The sequence below is a fragment of the Balaenoptera physalus genome (assembly GCF_965194825.1).
Source record: "Balaenoptera physalus genome assembly, chromosome: 6".
Lineage (NCBI taxonomy): Eukaryota > Metazoa > Chordata > Mammalia > Artiodactyla > Balaenopteridae > Balaenoptera > Balaenoptera physalus.
In genome coordinates this window covers 96,293,695-96,310,042 of record NC_138885.1, presented here as the reverse complement: position 1 = coordinate 96,310,042, position 16,348 = coordinate 96,293,695, and the positions used below count along the sequence as shown (strand labels likewise).

Genomic DNA, 16,348 nt, shown 5'->3' with positions numbered 1-16,348 from the left:
CCTGGCTCTTCTTTTCCTTCAGTATATATTTCTCCTTTTTACAAGCAATTTTCCTTACTTCCTGCCCAGCTGTCCCTTTAATCTTTTCCTTTTCACTCATTTGTTCATTCACTTGTTCAGCATATTCTTGTTGAACTAGTATTATGCTTCAGGCATGGGGCACTACATTCTTTTCCTTGGGTGAAACTGGGATTGCGTTGGTTTACCATCCCTTCTATGCCTGCAGCTGCACATCTGCATCTGCCACTGTGCTCTCTCACAGGAACCTCTGTCCTTTTTTTTTTAGACTACCTATAGAACTACTTTATTCCAGCTTCTTGTTGTGCTTCAGTGTAATAGAAAATGGAGAGCTGTAGAAAATTGGCCCTACCTAGCCTGTCCATTATATCTTCAAGAAGTTTTTGCCATGTGAAATTTCTCAAGGTTTTGCCATTTAAAATTCCTCAGTGAGTTCATTGTGTTTTTGGGGAAAAAAAGGCACAGTGGTGTGATGGTACTTTCCCCTCGAAGAACCTTTTCATGAGCTTTCTTCCTAAACCAAAATTATACTTAAAGAAATTTGGGGAGGAAGTTTGGCCTTGTTTTGGCAGAGGTTCCTTGGTTACTTAGTTTAGTTGTAGATGCATATGCCAAAGTGGAGCTCTTAGGATTTTACTTAGGTCTCTCAGTAGCAGAAATAAGTTGGTATCTTAAATGTAGTATTAAGGAACAGTAAGTACTGCCAGTAACTGCTTCCCTTTTCACATTCCTAATGATGTCTTTGATAGAATAAAGTTCTTAATTTCAATGGGTACAGTTTATTAGTTTTTTCCTTTATGGTTAATTTGTGACCTGTTTAAGAAATCGTTGCTTACCCCAGGGTCATGAAGCTATTTTCTCATATTATCTTCTAGAAGCTTTATTGTTTCACTGACAATCTTTCTGGAATTTATTTCTGTATATTTTATATATGACGTGAGTTAGGGCCAAGGATCTTTTTTTTTTTTTTTTCTCCATATGGCTTCTCTATTTAAGCAACACTATTTATTGAACATTTATTTTTCATTGCATTGGAAGCCTTGACATATGTGTATGTCTGTGCATTTTCTAATCTCTTCCATTGGCCTGTCTGTCCTTGTGCAAATAACTTCAAAGTTTTAATTAAAATAGCTTCAAATAGGGACTTCCCTGGTGGCGCAGTGGTTAAGAATCCACCTGCCAGTGCAGGGGACACGGGTTCGAACCCTGGTCTGCGAAGATCCCACATGCCACGGAGCAACTAAGCCTGTGTACCATAACTACTGAGCCTGCGCTCTAGAGCCCGTGAGCCACAACTACTGAAGCCGAGCGCCTAGAGCCCGTGCTCCGCAACAAGAGAAGCCACTGCAGTAAGAAGCGCGTGCACCGCAACGAAGAGTGGCCCCCACTCGCCACAACTAGAGAAAGCCCGCGCACAGCAACAAAGACCCAATGCAGCCAAAAAATAAATTAATAAATATAAAAAAATAGCTTCAAATAGATTTTAATCTTTTTGAAGAAAGCTTTTGGTTTCATTGATTTTTTTTCTTTTAATTTCTTGTTTTTTATTTCATTGCTTTCTGCTCTTTGTTTCCTTTTGTTTGGCTTTAATTTTTTTCATAGAATTTTTTTTAAATTAATTAATTAATTAATTAATTTTTGGCTGTGTTGGGTCTTCGTTTCTGTGCGAGGGCTTTCTCCAGTTGCGGCGAGCGGGGGCCACTCTTCATCGCAGTGCGCGGGCCTCTCACTGTTGCGGCCTCTCCCGTTGCGGAGCATGGGCTCCAGACGCGCAGGCTCAGTAGTTGTGGCTCACGGGCTTAGTTGCCCCGCGGCATGTGGGATCCTCCCAGACCAGGGCTCGAACCTGTGTCCCCTGCATTGGCAGGCAGACTCTCAACCACTGCGCCACCAGGGAAGCCCCTGGCTTTAATTTTTTTGAAGTTTTTAAGGTAATAGCTTAAATCAGTTAAATCTGAGATATTTCTTGTTTTCTTTTTTTTAATTTTTATTTTATTTTTGGCTGCGTTGGGTCTTGGTTGCTTTGCGAGGGTTTTCTCTAGTTGTGGCGATTGGGGGCTACTCTTTGTTGCGATGTGCGGGCTTCTCATTATAGTAGCTTCTCTTGTTGCGGAGCACGGGCTCTGGGCACGTGGGCTTCAGTAGTTGCAGTGCACGGGCTTCAGTAGTTGCAGCATGTGGGCTCAGTAGATGTGGCTTGTGGACTTAGTTGCTCTGCGGCATGTGGGATCTTCCCGGACCAGGGATCGAACCCATGTCCCCTGCATTGGCAGGCAGATTCTTAACCACTGTGTCACCAGGGAAGTCTCTCTTGTTTTCTAACATAGATGCTTGGTGCTATACATTTCCCTCTAAACACTGGTTTTAGCTGCATCCCACAAATTTTGATATGACATGTTTTCATTTTTATTCAATTCAAAATATTTTCTAATACCCCCCCAACACCTTTTTGTTTTGGCCACGCTGCGTGGCTTGTGGGATCTTAGTTCCCTGAATAGGGATTGAACTCAGGCCCTTGGCAGTGAGAGAGTGGAGTCCTAACCACTGGACCACCAGAGAATTCCCTCTAATACCCCTTTTGATGTCTTCTTTGATCTATGGGTTATTTAGAAGTGATATTTAGTTTCCACATATTTGGGGATTTATCAGGAATTGGTTTCTAATTTAATTGTACTGTGTTCAGAGACCACATTTAGATTACAGTGTTCTGTAAATGTCAGTTAAGTCAAGTTGGTTGATAGTGTTGTTCAGGTCTTCTGTAATTTTCTTTCTTTTCACCTTTGGTGATTTTCTTTCATTTTGTTCTATCAGTTACTGGAAAGGGATGTTGAAATCTCTATTTGTGGATTTGATTATTTCTCCTTTTAGTTCTCTCACTTTTTTTTTTGGAAAATTACATTCTTTATTTTTAAACTATCCCTTAATATTATCACAATTGCTTTGTAGCCAATAAAAACAACATATGTATGCTTGGGTGTGGAAGATGGGGTGAGGCAATGTTGATGGAGAGCAGCATGACCATCAGCCCCTGAATAAGACTCTTGGTATCATTGTTCACAGAGTTTCTTTTGCTGTCTTATTTCTACCATGAGAGATTAAGCAGGATCTTTTTTATTATTCAGTGTATTGAAACTGGGCTTCCCTGGTGGTGCAGTGGTTAAGAATCTGCCTGCCAATGCAGGCGACATGGGTTCAAGCCCTGGTCCAGGAAGATCCCACAAGCCGCAGAGCAACTAAGCCTGTGCGCCACAACTACTGAGCCTGCGCTCTAGAGCCCATGAGCCACAACTACTGAGCCCGCGTGCCGCAACTACTGAAGCCCGTGCACCTAGAGCCCGTGCTCCGCAACAAGAGAAGCCACCTTAATGAGAAGCCTGTGCACTGCAACGCAGAGTAACCTCTGCTCTCCACAACTAGAGAAAGCCTGCGCATAGCAATGAAGACCCAATGCAGCCAAAAATAAATAAATTAAAATAAATAAATTTTAAAAAATTTATTGAAACTAAAAAACAAATAAAACAAAATCCCCCAAAACACAGTTCACCTATTTTTCTTACTCATTACCCCTGTCTCTGGCAACCACCAATTAAGTCTCTGTATCTATGAGCTTGATGGGGGTTTTTGTTTGTTTTGTTTTGTTTGTTTATTTTGGCTGCACTGGCTGTTAGTTGTGGCATGCAGGATCTTAGTTACAGCATGCGGGCTTCTTAGTTGCACCATGAATGCGGGATCTAGTTCCCCAACCAGGGATCGAACCTGGGCCCCCTGCATTGGGAGCACAGAGTCTTACCCACTGGACCACCAGGGAAGTCCCTGTTTTGTTTTGTTTTGTTACAAAGATTCCACATATAAGAAAGAACATATGGTATTTGTTTCTATTTCTGACTTATTTCATTTAGCATAATGCCCTTGATGTCCATCCATGATGTCATGAATGGCAACATTTCATTTTTTTTATGGCTGAATAATATTCCATTGCATACATATCATACAATTTCTTTATCCATTCATCTGTGTGTGGGCACTTATGTTGCTTCCACATCTTAGCTATTGTGAATAATGATGCAGTGAACCTGGGGGTGCTGATATCTCTTTGAGACAGTGATTTCATTTCCTTTGGTTATGTTTACCCAGAAGTGAGATTGCTGGATCATATGGTAATTCTGTTCTATTTTTAATTTTTTGAGGACCCTCCATACTGTTTCCCATTGTGACTGCTCCAGTTTACATTCCCACCAACAGTGTACAAGGATTCCCTTTTCTCCACACCCTCACCAACACTTGTTATTTCTTTTTGGTAGTAGCCATTCCAACAGGTGTGAGGTGATATCTTATTGTGGTTTTGATTTGCATTTTAATGACGATTAACTATGGTGAGCATCTTTTTATATACCTATTAGCCATCTGTATGTCTTCTTTTGCAAAATTGGATTTTTTGCCTTTTTGCTATTGATTTGTACGAGTTCTTTCACTTTTTACTTCATACATTTTGTAGTTCTGTTATTTGATACATAAACATTTAAGATTGTTCTGTTCTCTCGATGAAGTGATCCTTTTATTTTTATAAAATGACGCTCTTTATCCCAGTCATAGTGTTTGCTCTGAGATCTTACTTTATGTGATATTAGTATAGCCACTCCAGCTGTTTTTGGTTACTGCTAGCTTGGTATCTTTTTCAGTCCTTTTACTTTTAACCTATTTTAGTCTTTATATTTGAAGTGGGTTTCTTGTTGGCCGCATATAGTTAGGTCTTGCTTTTTTATGTACTCTGACAATCTCTGCTTTTTATTTGGGGTATTTAGACCATTTAAATTTAATGTGATTATTGATATTATTGGATTTAAGTCTAACATCTTTTGTTTGTTTTCTATTCGTCCTATTTGTTCTTATCCTTTTTCCCCTGTTTTTCTTTTCTGATTATTTTTCATGATTTCATTTTATCTTCTTTCTTGGCTTATTAGCTGCATTCCTCTGTTTTATTTTTATAGTAGTTGCTTTAGGGTTTACAGTATACATACTTAATTGCCTTAGTGTATCTTTAAGTGTTATACCACTTCATGTATAAGAACCGTATGACAGTGTACTTCCATTTCTCCTTTCCCATCCTTTGTGCTATAGCTGTCATACATTTTACTTCTACCTATGTTATAATCCCCCACGTTTTTACAATTTCTAGAGAGCCCTTTATTCTTTGAGTAGTTCCAGATTGCCATCTGATGTCATTTTCTTCTGTATGAGACGTTTCCTTTAATATATCTTGTAGTGCAGGTGTTCCAGTGATAAATTCTTTCAGCTTTTGAAAGTCTGAAAAAGTTTTTATTTTGCTGTCAGTTAAAAAAATTTATTTTTTATTGAGGTGTAACTGTCTATGCCTTATTTTTTTTCCTCAGCTCTGACTATGCCTTCTTTTCTTAATATTTATTTATTTAAATGCGTGGCATGTGGAATCTTAGCTCCCCGACCAGGGATTGAACCCATGCCCCCTGCAGTGGAAGCTTGGAGTCTTAACCACTGGGCCACCAGGGAAGTCCCCTAATTCTTTAAACATTTTGTATAAGTCACCAGTGAAGCCATCTGGTCATGAATCTTTTCTTTGTGGGAAGTTTTTGCTCTTTTGTTGTTTTAATAAAGTAAAATAAAGTGACTTTTATTTGGAAAATTTCATGTCATGCCGTGAGATTACAGACAAGCCTGAAGTTTTACGAAATCAGGTTTGGAATTTACTGCTCTGTATTTGGAGCTATTAGTAGCATCTTAATAATAATACCTGTACTTATATTGTGATTTCACATGTATCATTTCTTTCTCTTGACCATGGGAGTTAGGTGAGCCAGCTATGTCTCCATTTCACCCAGATGAGAAAAGTTAAAGAAAGAAGGAAACTTAACACGTATCGAGAAATGCTGTAGGTACCAGCCCTTGTCACTGCTGGTATATTATGAGAACTGGCCTTTCTCTTCCTAATTTGCTACTCTTCCTCGGCAACCAGATTTGCAATATTAATGTCTAGCATCTTAGAAGTGGGAGGCATCTTGAAGATTTTCTAGTTTAGGACAGTGCCAAGGATGGTCTGTGGACCTGTGCTAATCTGCAAACTGCTTGTTACTGGACCACAACAAGATAATTTGGAAGTTATGAATAAGCTTTGAAAACTTTTATCATGATGTAACGTGCAACATCCAAGTGCATCTTTCCATGGTTAACTTGAGAAACACTCATCTAGTCCATTTTCTCTGCAGTAATAAGAGTCTTTTTAAATAACAATGTTGGCAGTTGATTTTCCACCCTAGCTCTATTTTCCCTTTAAGACTTGCTGTTTCTCTTCTTTCATCTTTGTGTTATGGCGTTTCCATTCTCTTAGTTATACAGATTCAAAGTCATTATTGACTTTCTTATCCTTCATACCCAGTCACCAAATTCTTTTGTGATAATGGCCCTTATGTGTTGTGTTCTTTCTATTATCTCTGTGGCCTTTTACTTTTAGTCACTCCCAGCTGTTAGCTGTTGACTCCAAAATCTGTATCTCTTCTCTAAACGTGCCCAAGTTTTTAATTTCCAACTGTTTTTCCACCACTCCCTTTGTTGCCTCATCTGTACTTTTTTAAAAAAATAAATTTATTTATTTATTTATATCTGCGTTGGGTCTTCGTTGCTCTGCCCGGGCTTTCTCTAGTTGCAGCAAGTGGGGGATACTCTTAATTGCAGTGCGCGGGTTTCTCATTGCGGTGGCTTCTCGTTGCGGAGCACGGGCTCTAGGCCTGTCAGCTAAGTAGTTGTGGCACGCTGGCTCAGTAGTTGTGGCTCACGGGCTCTAGAGCGCAGGCTCAGTAGTTGTGGCGCACGGGCTTAGTTGCTCCGCAGCATGTGGGATCTTCCCGGACCAGGGCTCGAACCCGTGTCCCCTGCATTGGCAGGTGGATTCTTAACCTCTGCGCCACTAGGGAAGCCCCTCATCTGTACTTCAAATTACCTAGGTCTAAGATGGAATTTATTTCCTACCCCAAATCTGCTCTTGCTCCTGCTTCCTGCTCTCTGCCAATGGAAACAGCTGGGCGATTAGTGTCCCTTCTATCTTCCTTGCCCAACTGACAAAGTCTGTCTCTCTCTTTTTTCTCTTTTTAATTATTTGGTTGCTTCGGTTCTTCATCGTGGCACGCGGGATCTTCGTTGCGGCACATGGGATCTTTTGTTGTAGCGCGTGGGCTTCTCTGGTTGCACCGTGCGGGGTCCGGAGCACGCGGGGTCCAGAACACGCTGGCTCAGTAGTTGTGGCGCACGGGCTTAGTTGCCCCACAGCATCTGAGATCTTAGTTCTCCGACCAGGGATCGAACCCGTGTCCCCTGCATTGGAAGGCAGATTCTTAACCACCGGACCACCAGGGAAGTCCCCAGAGTCTCTTATACATGCAGATTACCTCTCATATTCTCCAGTGCTGCTGCTGCCCCCCCCTGGTGTAGGGTCCTTGTAATGTCTTACCTGGAGTTGTATCATAATTTCCTCACTGTTCTCTTCTTCTGTCTCTTCCTCCACTTATATCTGCTGACAGTGTAATCTTTCTCATGCCTAGCTCTGTTATTGTTAGCTATTTTCTTAATAATCTACAAGGTTCTTCACTGCCTATGGAATAAAGGTTGAACTCTTTAATGTGGCCTTTAGCTTTAGAAAGTCTACCTAACCCACCAGCACTCCCCTGCATTCCGCACTCCTTAGCCAAACCAGGCTACTCAGTCCTTGCTCTTCCCCATCCTGTCCATCTCTGTATCTTGGCTTATATTGCTTTATCCTTGTGAGGTACCTTTCTTTGCTCATCTTCAAATTCTACCCTTTCTTCAAGGTTCAGTTCTGTTGTCACCTCCTCTACAAAAAGCCTTTCATCCAGCAGTCTTTCTAGGGAACTTTAAAAGCATTTTATCTGTACCTCTCCTATGTTTCTTGTTCTCTACCTCACATTAAAGATACTAACAGCATGTACTGGCTCTACTACAATTCCCAAATGGAGACCTGCTGTGGGACTTTGGGGAACAATTAAAATAGAGATTCCTGCGTCCCATCCCATGGAAATTCTGGTTCAGTAGATCTAGGGTAGGTCTTGGGAAACTGAAATTTTAAAAAGCTCCTAGCTTTTTCACAGAGCATGATAGACATAGAGTAAATGTTGAATGTCTAATAGGTGAAAAGGTTGAAGTGAGATCCTTCAATTGGTATATCTGTAATAGAAACTATACTGAAGAGAACATGACTCTTATGACATATACTAAACAGAAGTTTACAGAGTAGCCTGTTACGGGCTATTCTGAAGAAAAAACAGGTAATACCACTCAAGAAGAGAAACCAAGAAAGGATTTACAGAATATTAGTAAGATAATACATCGTCTGTAGTGTCATATGTGTGCTATTTGTTTATGTTATAAGAGAAGGAAGGTAAAATAACACAGGTCAGTTTTCAAGTCTTGTATGCATTATTCCTAACAGTAAAAAAAAATGAGGTCACATTTATTCTATAGAGAGGTGACCTTTTTAACCTCCCTGGTGGTAGACATTGCTGACTAACCACAGCTCTCTTCCTTGTTGAGCCTAAATGTGCCCTCAGCGTCCTTTTCACTGTAGTGCTCCAGCAGGGGCCACCAATCAATCAACATTAGCGTAATGATAGAAAAGCCTCTATGTAATTCCCTGTTATATGAAATGTTGTTTAGGATATCTCCTGTAGTTTAAAAAAATACTGTAGAATGATTGTGATCCCTATAATCAAAATTCTTTTAAGTGCTTAGCAAAAAAAGGGTAGTTAAAAACCAATACATCTGAAAGAGCAGCTCTTAGATAGTATTCACTGCTCCATTAGAATTCACTGCTCTATTTCTGGTATGACCTATCTTTTATGAAATTACGCTGAGTGTTTCCTCATAACCGTCGTGTCATTTACTCAGACTTTTTAGTAAGTAGAGGTAAAGAAATTATTTTCTTCCCCAAAATCCCTAGTCACTTAAAATTTAGAAGACACTGATGCGTTGAGTGTCTAACTATGACAAGCTGAGAAGGTTAAGCTTCTTAGAGCATTGGATTGTCTCTACTGCTCACTTATTGTTAAAACACTGTACTTATTTTCAGCTGCTCTACTGAAATTCTCTTCCTCTAATTTTGTTAAATGTGTGCTCACATGCCACAGGTTTCAGCCCTGTGCATCCAGCCCCCCTTCCTCATCTGCTTTTCCCCTTTTAAAAATGAGCCTAACGTGTAATCAAGTTTTCTGCTTCTCTCCCTGCACTTTCTAGGTCGGATGATGATGATACAGAGAGTAGGAGCTCCAGGGTGACCCAACTTTGCACTTACTTTCAGCAGAAATATAAGCACCTCTGCCGCCTGGAGCGGGCAGAATCTCGTCAAAAGAAATGCCGGCACACGTTTAGGAAAGCTTTGCTGCAGGCGGCCAGTAGAGAGCCAGAATGTACTGGCCAGTTGATCCAGGAACTACAGAGAGCTGCATGCAGTCGGACCAGGTCAGAGCCTCACACTACCACCTCTTTCTAAGAACTCACCTCAGTCCGTTTTCTCTAATTTTTGAGAGGATAGTCGAGACACAATGAGTGGTGGGCATATTATCTTGAAATATTTAAGCATTGTATTTTGGTTTTGTTGCTCAAAGTTCTATGATGGCAAAATAATCCTGCCATGAGGTGACAGTAAAATTAAAGTATTACTATAATTTTGCTGGAGTTTGATTAGAATTTATTCAGTAGAGGATTTGAGAATGTTACCTATCTTTAAAAAAATACAGTGCTTAGAAATTTTGTATTATTTAAAAGTAATATTTAGTTTTTTTTTTAAACCACAGAAGTGGTATTGTATGCTTTTTACTTATATTATTTTAAAATTTTCTTTCCATTGTATTTTCTGTTAATATCTACATAATCCCATGTATCATGTATTCAAAATGTTTTATTACATTGGATTTCTTTGGGGGGGGAAAATCCCTTCTGTTTATAATGAAGATACTTGCTTATTGTGAAAATTTGAAAAATATAGAAAAAGGCAGAAAATCTCCATAATATCACCATTCACAAAACAGACCAAGCACTGTGAACATTTTGATTCTGTCTCCTTCTCGTCTTTTTCTGTGTGTGTGTGCGTGCGCACACGTGCGAATAAACATTATATATATAAAACATTTCGGGGTTTATATACCTAAATATTACCAGTGGTTATCTCTAGATGGTGGGATTATTGATAAAGTTAAAAAAAAATTTGTAGTCTGTGTATTTTAATTTTTCTATAGTGATCATGCATGAGTCATTTGAGGAAAAAAGGGTTTAAAACAAGCAGAAAACTAAAAATTAACCTTTGCTTTGTAGCTGTTGATCATATTCCTTACATATACATATAAATTTTGAAATTTCATTTTGTATATTTCTGTTTTCATTATATTTGCTGTAAAAAAAAAAATAACCTATTTTTCAGTTGGGTATCTCAAAAAATACTATGCCCTTAAGATTTCTCTGCTTCTTGGCATATTTAAGTTGTTTGAAACTGTGTATGTGTATCTAATATACCTCCATAGTGGCTGCAGCCTGCAGTATTTCCCCTCACTCTTTTTTTTTTTTTTTTTTTGAAAAGCACTTGTTATCATTTAATGAATCTCCCACCATGTGGCTTCAAGCTACCAGGACACAAGCCCCACCGACACCCTTAATCTTCTCCTCAGCTCTTCTGCTGAAGAATTTGGCCTCACGATGACAGGCTGCTTTGGGAGCTTTCCCTTCCCCAGAACTTTGTAGTAACCCGATCGCACCACATCAGTGACAGGAGCAGCTCCAGTCTTGTTCTTGGCAGCATTTACCCGTGTCTGCTCACTGACCAAGGTCCACAGTTTATCAAGGTTGACAGTTGGGCAGAAGCTCTGGTTCCTCTTTAAGTGGTAATGCCCCATACCAACTTTCCCAAAGTATCCTGGGTGATGTTTGTCGAAGTTGATCCTGTGGTGATGCATGCCACCAGCATTACCGCGGCCTCCCGGATGCTTCCCGTGTTTGCCGATGCGGCCGTGGCCGTGGCTCACGTGGCCCCTAAGTTTCCGGGTCTTCCTTAGTCTGGATGGCACGTCGGCGGCCGAGACGAAAAAAGCTCCCCTCACTCTTAAGAGCTCCCAGTCCCCTGTAATGGAGGTAGTGTCTGTCCTAGAACATCTTTAGTTCTTAGCTTACTGCTTACTTACTCAGAGACTTGCCTTTCTCGGAGAAACATTCCCAGATTCCACTGACTGTGTTGGGTCCCCCTGATATATATGCTGTTGTGCTCTGTACTCTGCTTCATTGTAGAATTTATACTTACATTAATGTCTGTCTGTCATGCTAGACAGTGGTTTCTATGAGGGCAGGAACAATGTATATTTTGTTTTTAATCTCCAGTGTGGATGAATGAATGAATAGAATTGAACAAGTGAAGGTCTATTCTCTGTTTATTGAAAGAACTCACTCAGTTTGACATAGGTTTTAAAATAATGATATCTAACACTTATATGCTTTCAAGAGTATAATTTCAGTAGAAATTTGAGTTTTGTCCAGCATGAAACAATCTAGATGTAGACCATTGTAGATATCAGGTCTCATATATTATTATGACCCTGTCAAAGATGTAAGAGACTATACTGTGAGCTTGGGACAATTTGCTATTTGTGTGGAAACTGTATTTACCTATGATTTTTAACTGGCAGAATCGACTGCTTCCTTTTCAGAACATCTCCCAAACCACCCTTAGTGATGTTTTTAAGAAAATTTCATGATAACTAAGTATTACAAAACAAACACCAAGATGAACTTGATTACAGTTCTCAGATTTATATGATGTCATTTGGTTATGTCTCCCATGATTAGTAAAAAGTTTATTGCTCAGTGCATCACTGATAATCATATGACAGTGTGCCATAATCATTCCTTGGTGATTAGTAACTGACTGCTTTACATTGCATATATTTTAGGTTTGCAGAAATCAGCTGTCAGTTGAATAATGTCCTCTGTGTTTAATATTTTTTGTTCTCAAAGGCCTAGTTCCACAAAAGACATTTAAAAGGTTGCTGTTAGATATTTTATTTTTATTTTATTTATTTTATTTTAAAATTTTTAAAATTTTATTTCTTTAAAAATTTTTTGGCTGTGCTGCACGGCATGCAGGATCTTAGTTCCCCGACCAGGGATCGAACCTGCGCCCCCTGCAGTGGAAGGGCGGAGTCTTAACCACTGGACTGCCAAGGAAGTCCCGCTGTTAAATATTTTATTTATTTATTAATTTATTTATAAAGTTAGGCTACGTTGCTGTGCGCAGGCTTTCTCTAGTTGCGGGGAGCGGGAGCTGCTCTTCGTTGTGGTGTGTGGGCTTCTTATTGCTGTGGCTTCTCTCGTTGTGGAGCACAGGCTCTAGGCACGCGGGCTTCAGTAGTTGCAGCACGCTGGCTCAGTAGTTGTGGCTGCGGGCTCTAGAGCGCAGGCTCAGTAGTTGTGGCGCATGGGCTTAGTTGTTCTGCGGTATGTGGGATCTTCCCGGACCAGGGATCGAACCCAAGTCCCCTGCGTTGGCAGGCAGATTCGTAACCACTGCGCCACCAGGGAAGTCACTAAATATTTTAGAAATTAAAACTATAGGGACTACCTTCTAATAGGTATTCTTTAAATATAGTTTAGATATAAACTGAACAATATTAAAATGTTCTTTATATAATAACTTCGTCATATTTATTGGTGAATATGTGGAACAAGCCATTGAAATAACTTAAAGTATGTAAACCCAAATCTCAGTATCTTGTAACCCACAATCCTGCAGAGAGATAGTGTTGGTTGTGTGAAAACTTCCTTTTTAATGGGGGATCCAGTATAGCATACAAATGGGAAGCCTGTCGTAGATATTTTCATATTAACGACATCAAAACCTTTGTTTTGTTGGGATTATTTGGATAATAAAATATATCTAACATCACAGCAGGCATTTTTACCTTAATTATCCATGGGGATATTGAAATTCTGACTTTGGGTTTATTTTAAGAGAAATATTGGTGAGTTGGAACATAATGGTGATTTTAAAAAATGAAACCAATGGTTTACTTTGAAGTTTAGGGTAAAGAAAGTGAGGGTCGTGTTGTAACACTAGGCCTGGTAGCTGGCTGAGCAAATTATTAAACTGTTCAATGAAAATTATCCATTCAAAATAGAGAGGTACCTTCTATTTAAATCTAGACCAAGAGAAATTAGGCTTAGCTGCCAAAATAGTAAAGCTTCGTTTTTTTTTTGAAAATGTGTATTCTTTTTACAGGGCTTAATGACCTAGTTCCTCACTCTTGTGATCTGACAAATCTTGCAGAACTTTTAATGAAAGCAACTTCTGTGGCAGCACCTGGCAGCATCTATTTGCATTTACTGTTTATATGAAAGTTACAATTATAATGAAAATATTCTTTTATTTAGATTTTATGTAATAAGTTCATATGTAACTTATTCTGTATGACCTTCTCTAATTAGTGTAAATCATTCCACTTAAATCCTTAGAAAGATATTAGAAACAATTCAGAATATTTCTTTATGTTTGATGGCTGACTTGTGACTCAGTGCATTAAGTAGATTCTTTTTCCATACTCAGGCATGTGTAAAGGCCTAATAGTTTGTGACGCTCTATAGAATTACATAGATAGCATAGTTTTTATGTTGATACTTTCAAGAATTTAAATATTGTTTATTTTGAAAATTTTTTTATGTTTGTATAAAACTATGGAAGGATCACAAACTAATAAAATGAATGCTTATTATAGAACGAGTGGGAACTAGCAAGTCAAGACGAGGGTGGAAAGGAGATTCTTCACTGCATAGCTTTCTGTTCTGTATCCCATTCCTCATGTATTAGGTTAAGTTTTCTGCAGATGTATTGTTTAGCAGCTTGACGAGGCGGGACAGGAATAAAGACGCAGACGTAAAGAATGGACTTGAGGACACGGGGAGGGGGAAGGGTAAACTAGGACGAAGTGAGAGAGTAGCATTGACATATATACACTACCAAATGTAAAATAGATGGCTAGTGGAAAGCAGCTGCATAGCACAGGGAGATCAGCTCGGTGCTTTGTGACCACCTAGAGGGGTGGGAATGGGAGGGGAGGAGGGAGACACAAGAGGGAGGGGATATGGGGATATATGTATACATATAGCTGATTCACTGTTATACAGCAGAAACTAACACACCATTATAAAGCAATTATACTCCAATAAAGATGTTAAAAAAAAAATATGATGATGATGATGATGATAGTGGTGACTAACAACCATTGACTCTTTACTGTCTATGGACCATACTGTATACTGTATGTGGTAAGTGTTTTAGGTGTGTTATGTCTTTTGGTGCTTGCCTGTCGACTAGAAGTACTCTTATCTCCACTTTACAGGTGAGGAAGTTGAGGCTTAAGCAAGGCTAAGTAACTTGCCCAAGGTCACAGAGCTAATAAGAGGTAGAGTGGAGATTCAGAACCAGGTCTGTCTGATCTAGTCTCATGGTCTTCATCACTATTCTCTACTGCCTCTTTGTAAAGTAAAAGGAACCAAAATATCACTTAAAAAAGCAAACAAACAAAAAACAAAAACATAGACATAGCCGAGACCAATTATAATGTAGTATTTGTTTTGTCAGTAGGTTGGAGAAGTATTGGAACTGGTCATTGTAATTCATATTTGCATTTTTTTAAAAAATAAATTTATTTATTTATGGCTGTGTTGGGTCTTCGTTGCTGCATGCGGGCTTTCTCTAGTTGCGTCAAGTGGGGGCTACTCTTCGTTGCAGTGTGCGGGCTTCTCACTGCGGTGGCTTCTCTTCTTGTGGAGCATGGGCTCTAGGCACGTGGGCTTCAGTGGTTGTGGCACGCGGGCTCAGTAGTGTGGCTCGCAGGCTCTAGAGTGCAGGCTCAGTAGTTGTGGTGCACAGGCTTAGTTGCTCCGCGGCACGTGGGATCTTCCCGGACCAGGGCTCGAACCCGTGTCCCCTGCATTGGCAGGCGGATTCTTAACCACTGCGCCACCAGGGAAGCCCCCATATGTGCATTTAAATAATGAATGTAGGTAGTTAAAAATGTGGGTGTTACAGAGTAGTAACATTATTTAAATAATTGCCCTGGATTCTTAAACCATTTTTAAAAATCAGTTTTGTGGTTTTTTGTTCCTTAGCATAAGCCGGACCAAGTTGAAGGAGGTGGAGCCAGCAGCATGCAGTGGGACCGTGAAGGGTGAACAGTGCACCAACAAAGCCCTTCCATTCACCAGACATTGTTTCCAACGTATCCTCTTAACTAAATCAAGTGTGCATTGAAAAGTACTAATTCATTGGGGTGATATATTTCATTCTTAGGCCAAGTGATGAATGACTTTTGAAATCATAACTGTAATATTGAAAATAATTTTTATATTACTTCTGATTTTCTTGGTGTCCTCTGAGTAGTTTTTTTCTGCTTATATCATTGTGACTCTGTATTCAAGAATCATGTCAAAATGAGCAAAGCTGACAGCAAGCAGTAGGTTTTTCCAGTGGCTGTCACTTACATAAATTTTGTTAATAGGATTCTGGTCCTTCCAGTGGTTCTAGGTAGTTTGTATGAGGCAACCATGACACTCATTGATGGGAAAGTCAAATCCCATTATTCAAAAGCTGTTTTTAGTCTTCCAAGAAAGTTATGCAGTTTTACAGTACACTTTTTGCTATGGGATTAATTTGCTATTTTTATCGAATATGGTGCTGATTTGAGATGAGTGAAAGATAACAAACATCACTGACTAGGAAAGAAGATATCTTAAGACAGGATATACTTGAGGAAAACCTATGTTAAGGAGCTTCAGACTGGTTATGAAATCTTATTACTTTCACTTTTATTAAACATTTGAAGTTGAGTAGCATTTTAAAAATTTATATAGTTGCAATTACTTTTCTGATTTTTGCCTTCCTTTCTGTTCTTGGTGTTGTATTTTCACAGCTTTTTCAGCAGTAGTTTCTATGCAGTATAAAGGCTTTATAAATAGCCTTAACCGTAAAATCATAAAGGAAAAATGAAAGGTATTTCCTTAATAGATATAAAGTAAATCTATGGAAATGTAGTTAGTGGCTGGCTAAAAGTATAGGTGCTTAAAAATGATGATGATAAAAAGCTGATGTTCCAATTTTAATGGTACAGTTTTGATTTAAAAGTAATTTTTCATAAGTTATAAGTTTGAGTTTGGTGTTGGAAGTGTGAAATGAAAAATTCAAATTTGGATAGTCAAGTTTTTTGTAATTATATCTTTAAATATTTATTCTTGATGAGTATCTTAGGCAGAAATT

General features: G+C 39.1%; 1 protein-coding gene and 1 pseudogene across 5 annotated transcripts in view; one reads left to right on the top strand and one right to left on the bottom strand.

The window, feature by feature from the left end:
* Positions 1-16,348, top strand: part of INO80D (INO80 complex subunit D) — a 64,296-nt gene that overhangs the window by 34,956 nt on the left and 12,992 nt on the right. For all 4 annotated transcript variants that reach the window (XM_082467009.1, XM_082467007.1, XM_082467006.1 and 1 more), the window contains 2 exons: positions 9,292-9,516; positions 15,205-15,314. In XM_082467009.1, coding sequence (XP_082323135.1) covers positions 9,292-9,516; positions 15,205-15,314 — 335 coding nt within the window. The remainder of the gene's footprint in view (positions 1-9,291; positions 9,517-15,204; positions 15,315-16,348) is intronic.
* Positions 10,632-11,257, bottom strand: LOC309662916 (large ribosomal subunit protein uL15 pseudogene; annotated as a pseudogene). The gene is made up of 2 exons: positions 11,241-11,257; positions 10,632-11,199 (listed from the first exon to the last, which is right to left on the bottom strand). The product of its transcript is annotated as a large ribosomal subunit protein uL15 pseudogene (transcript).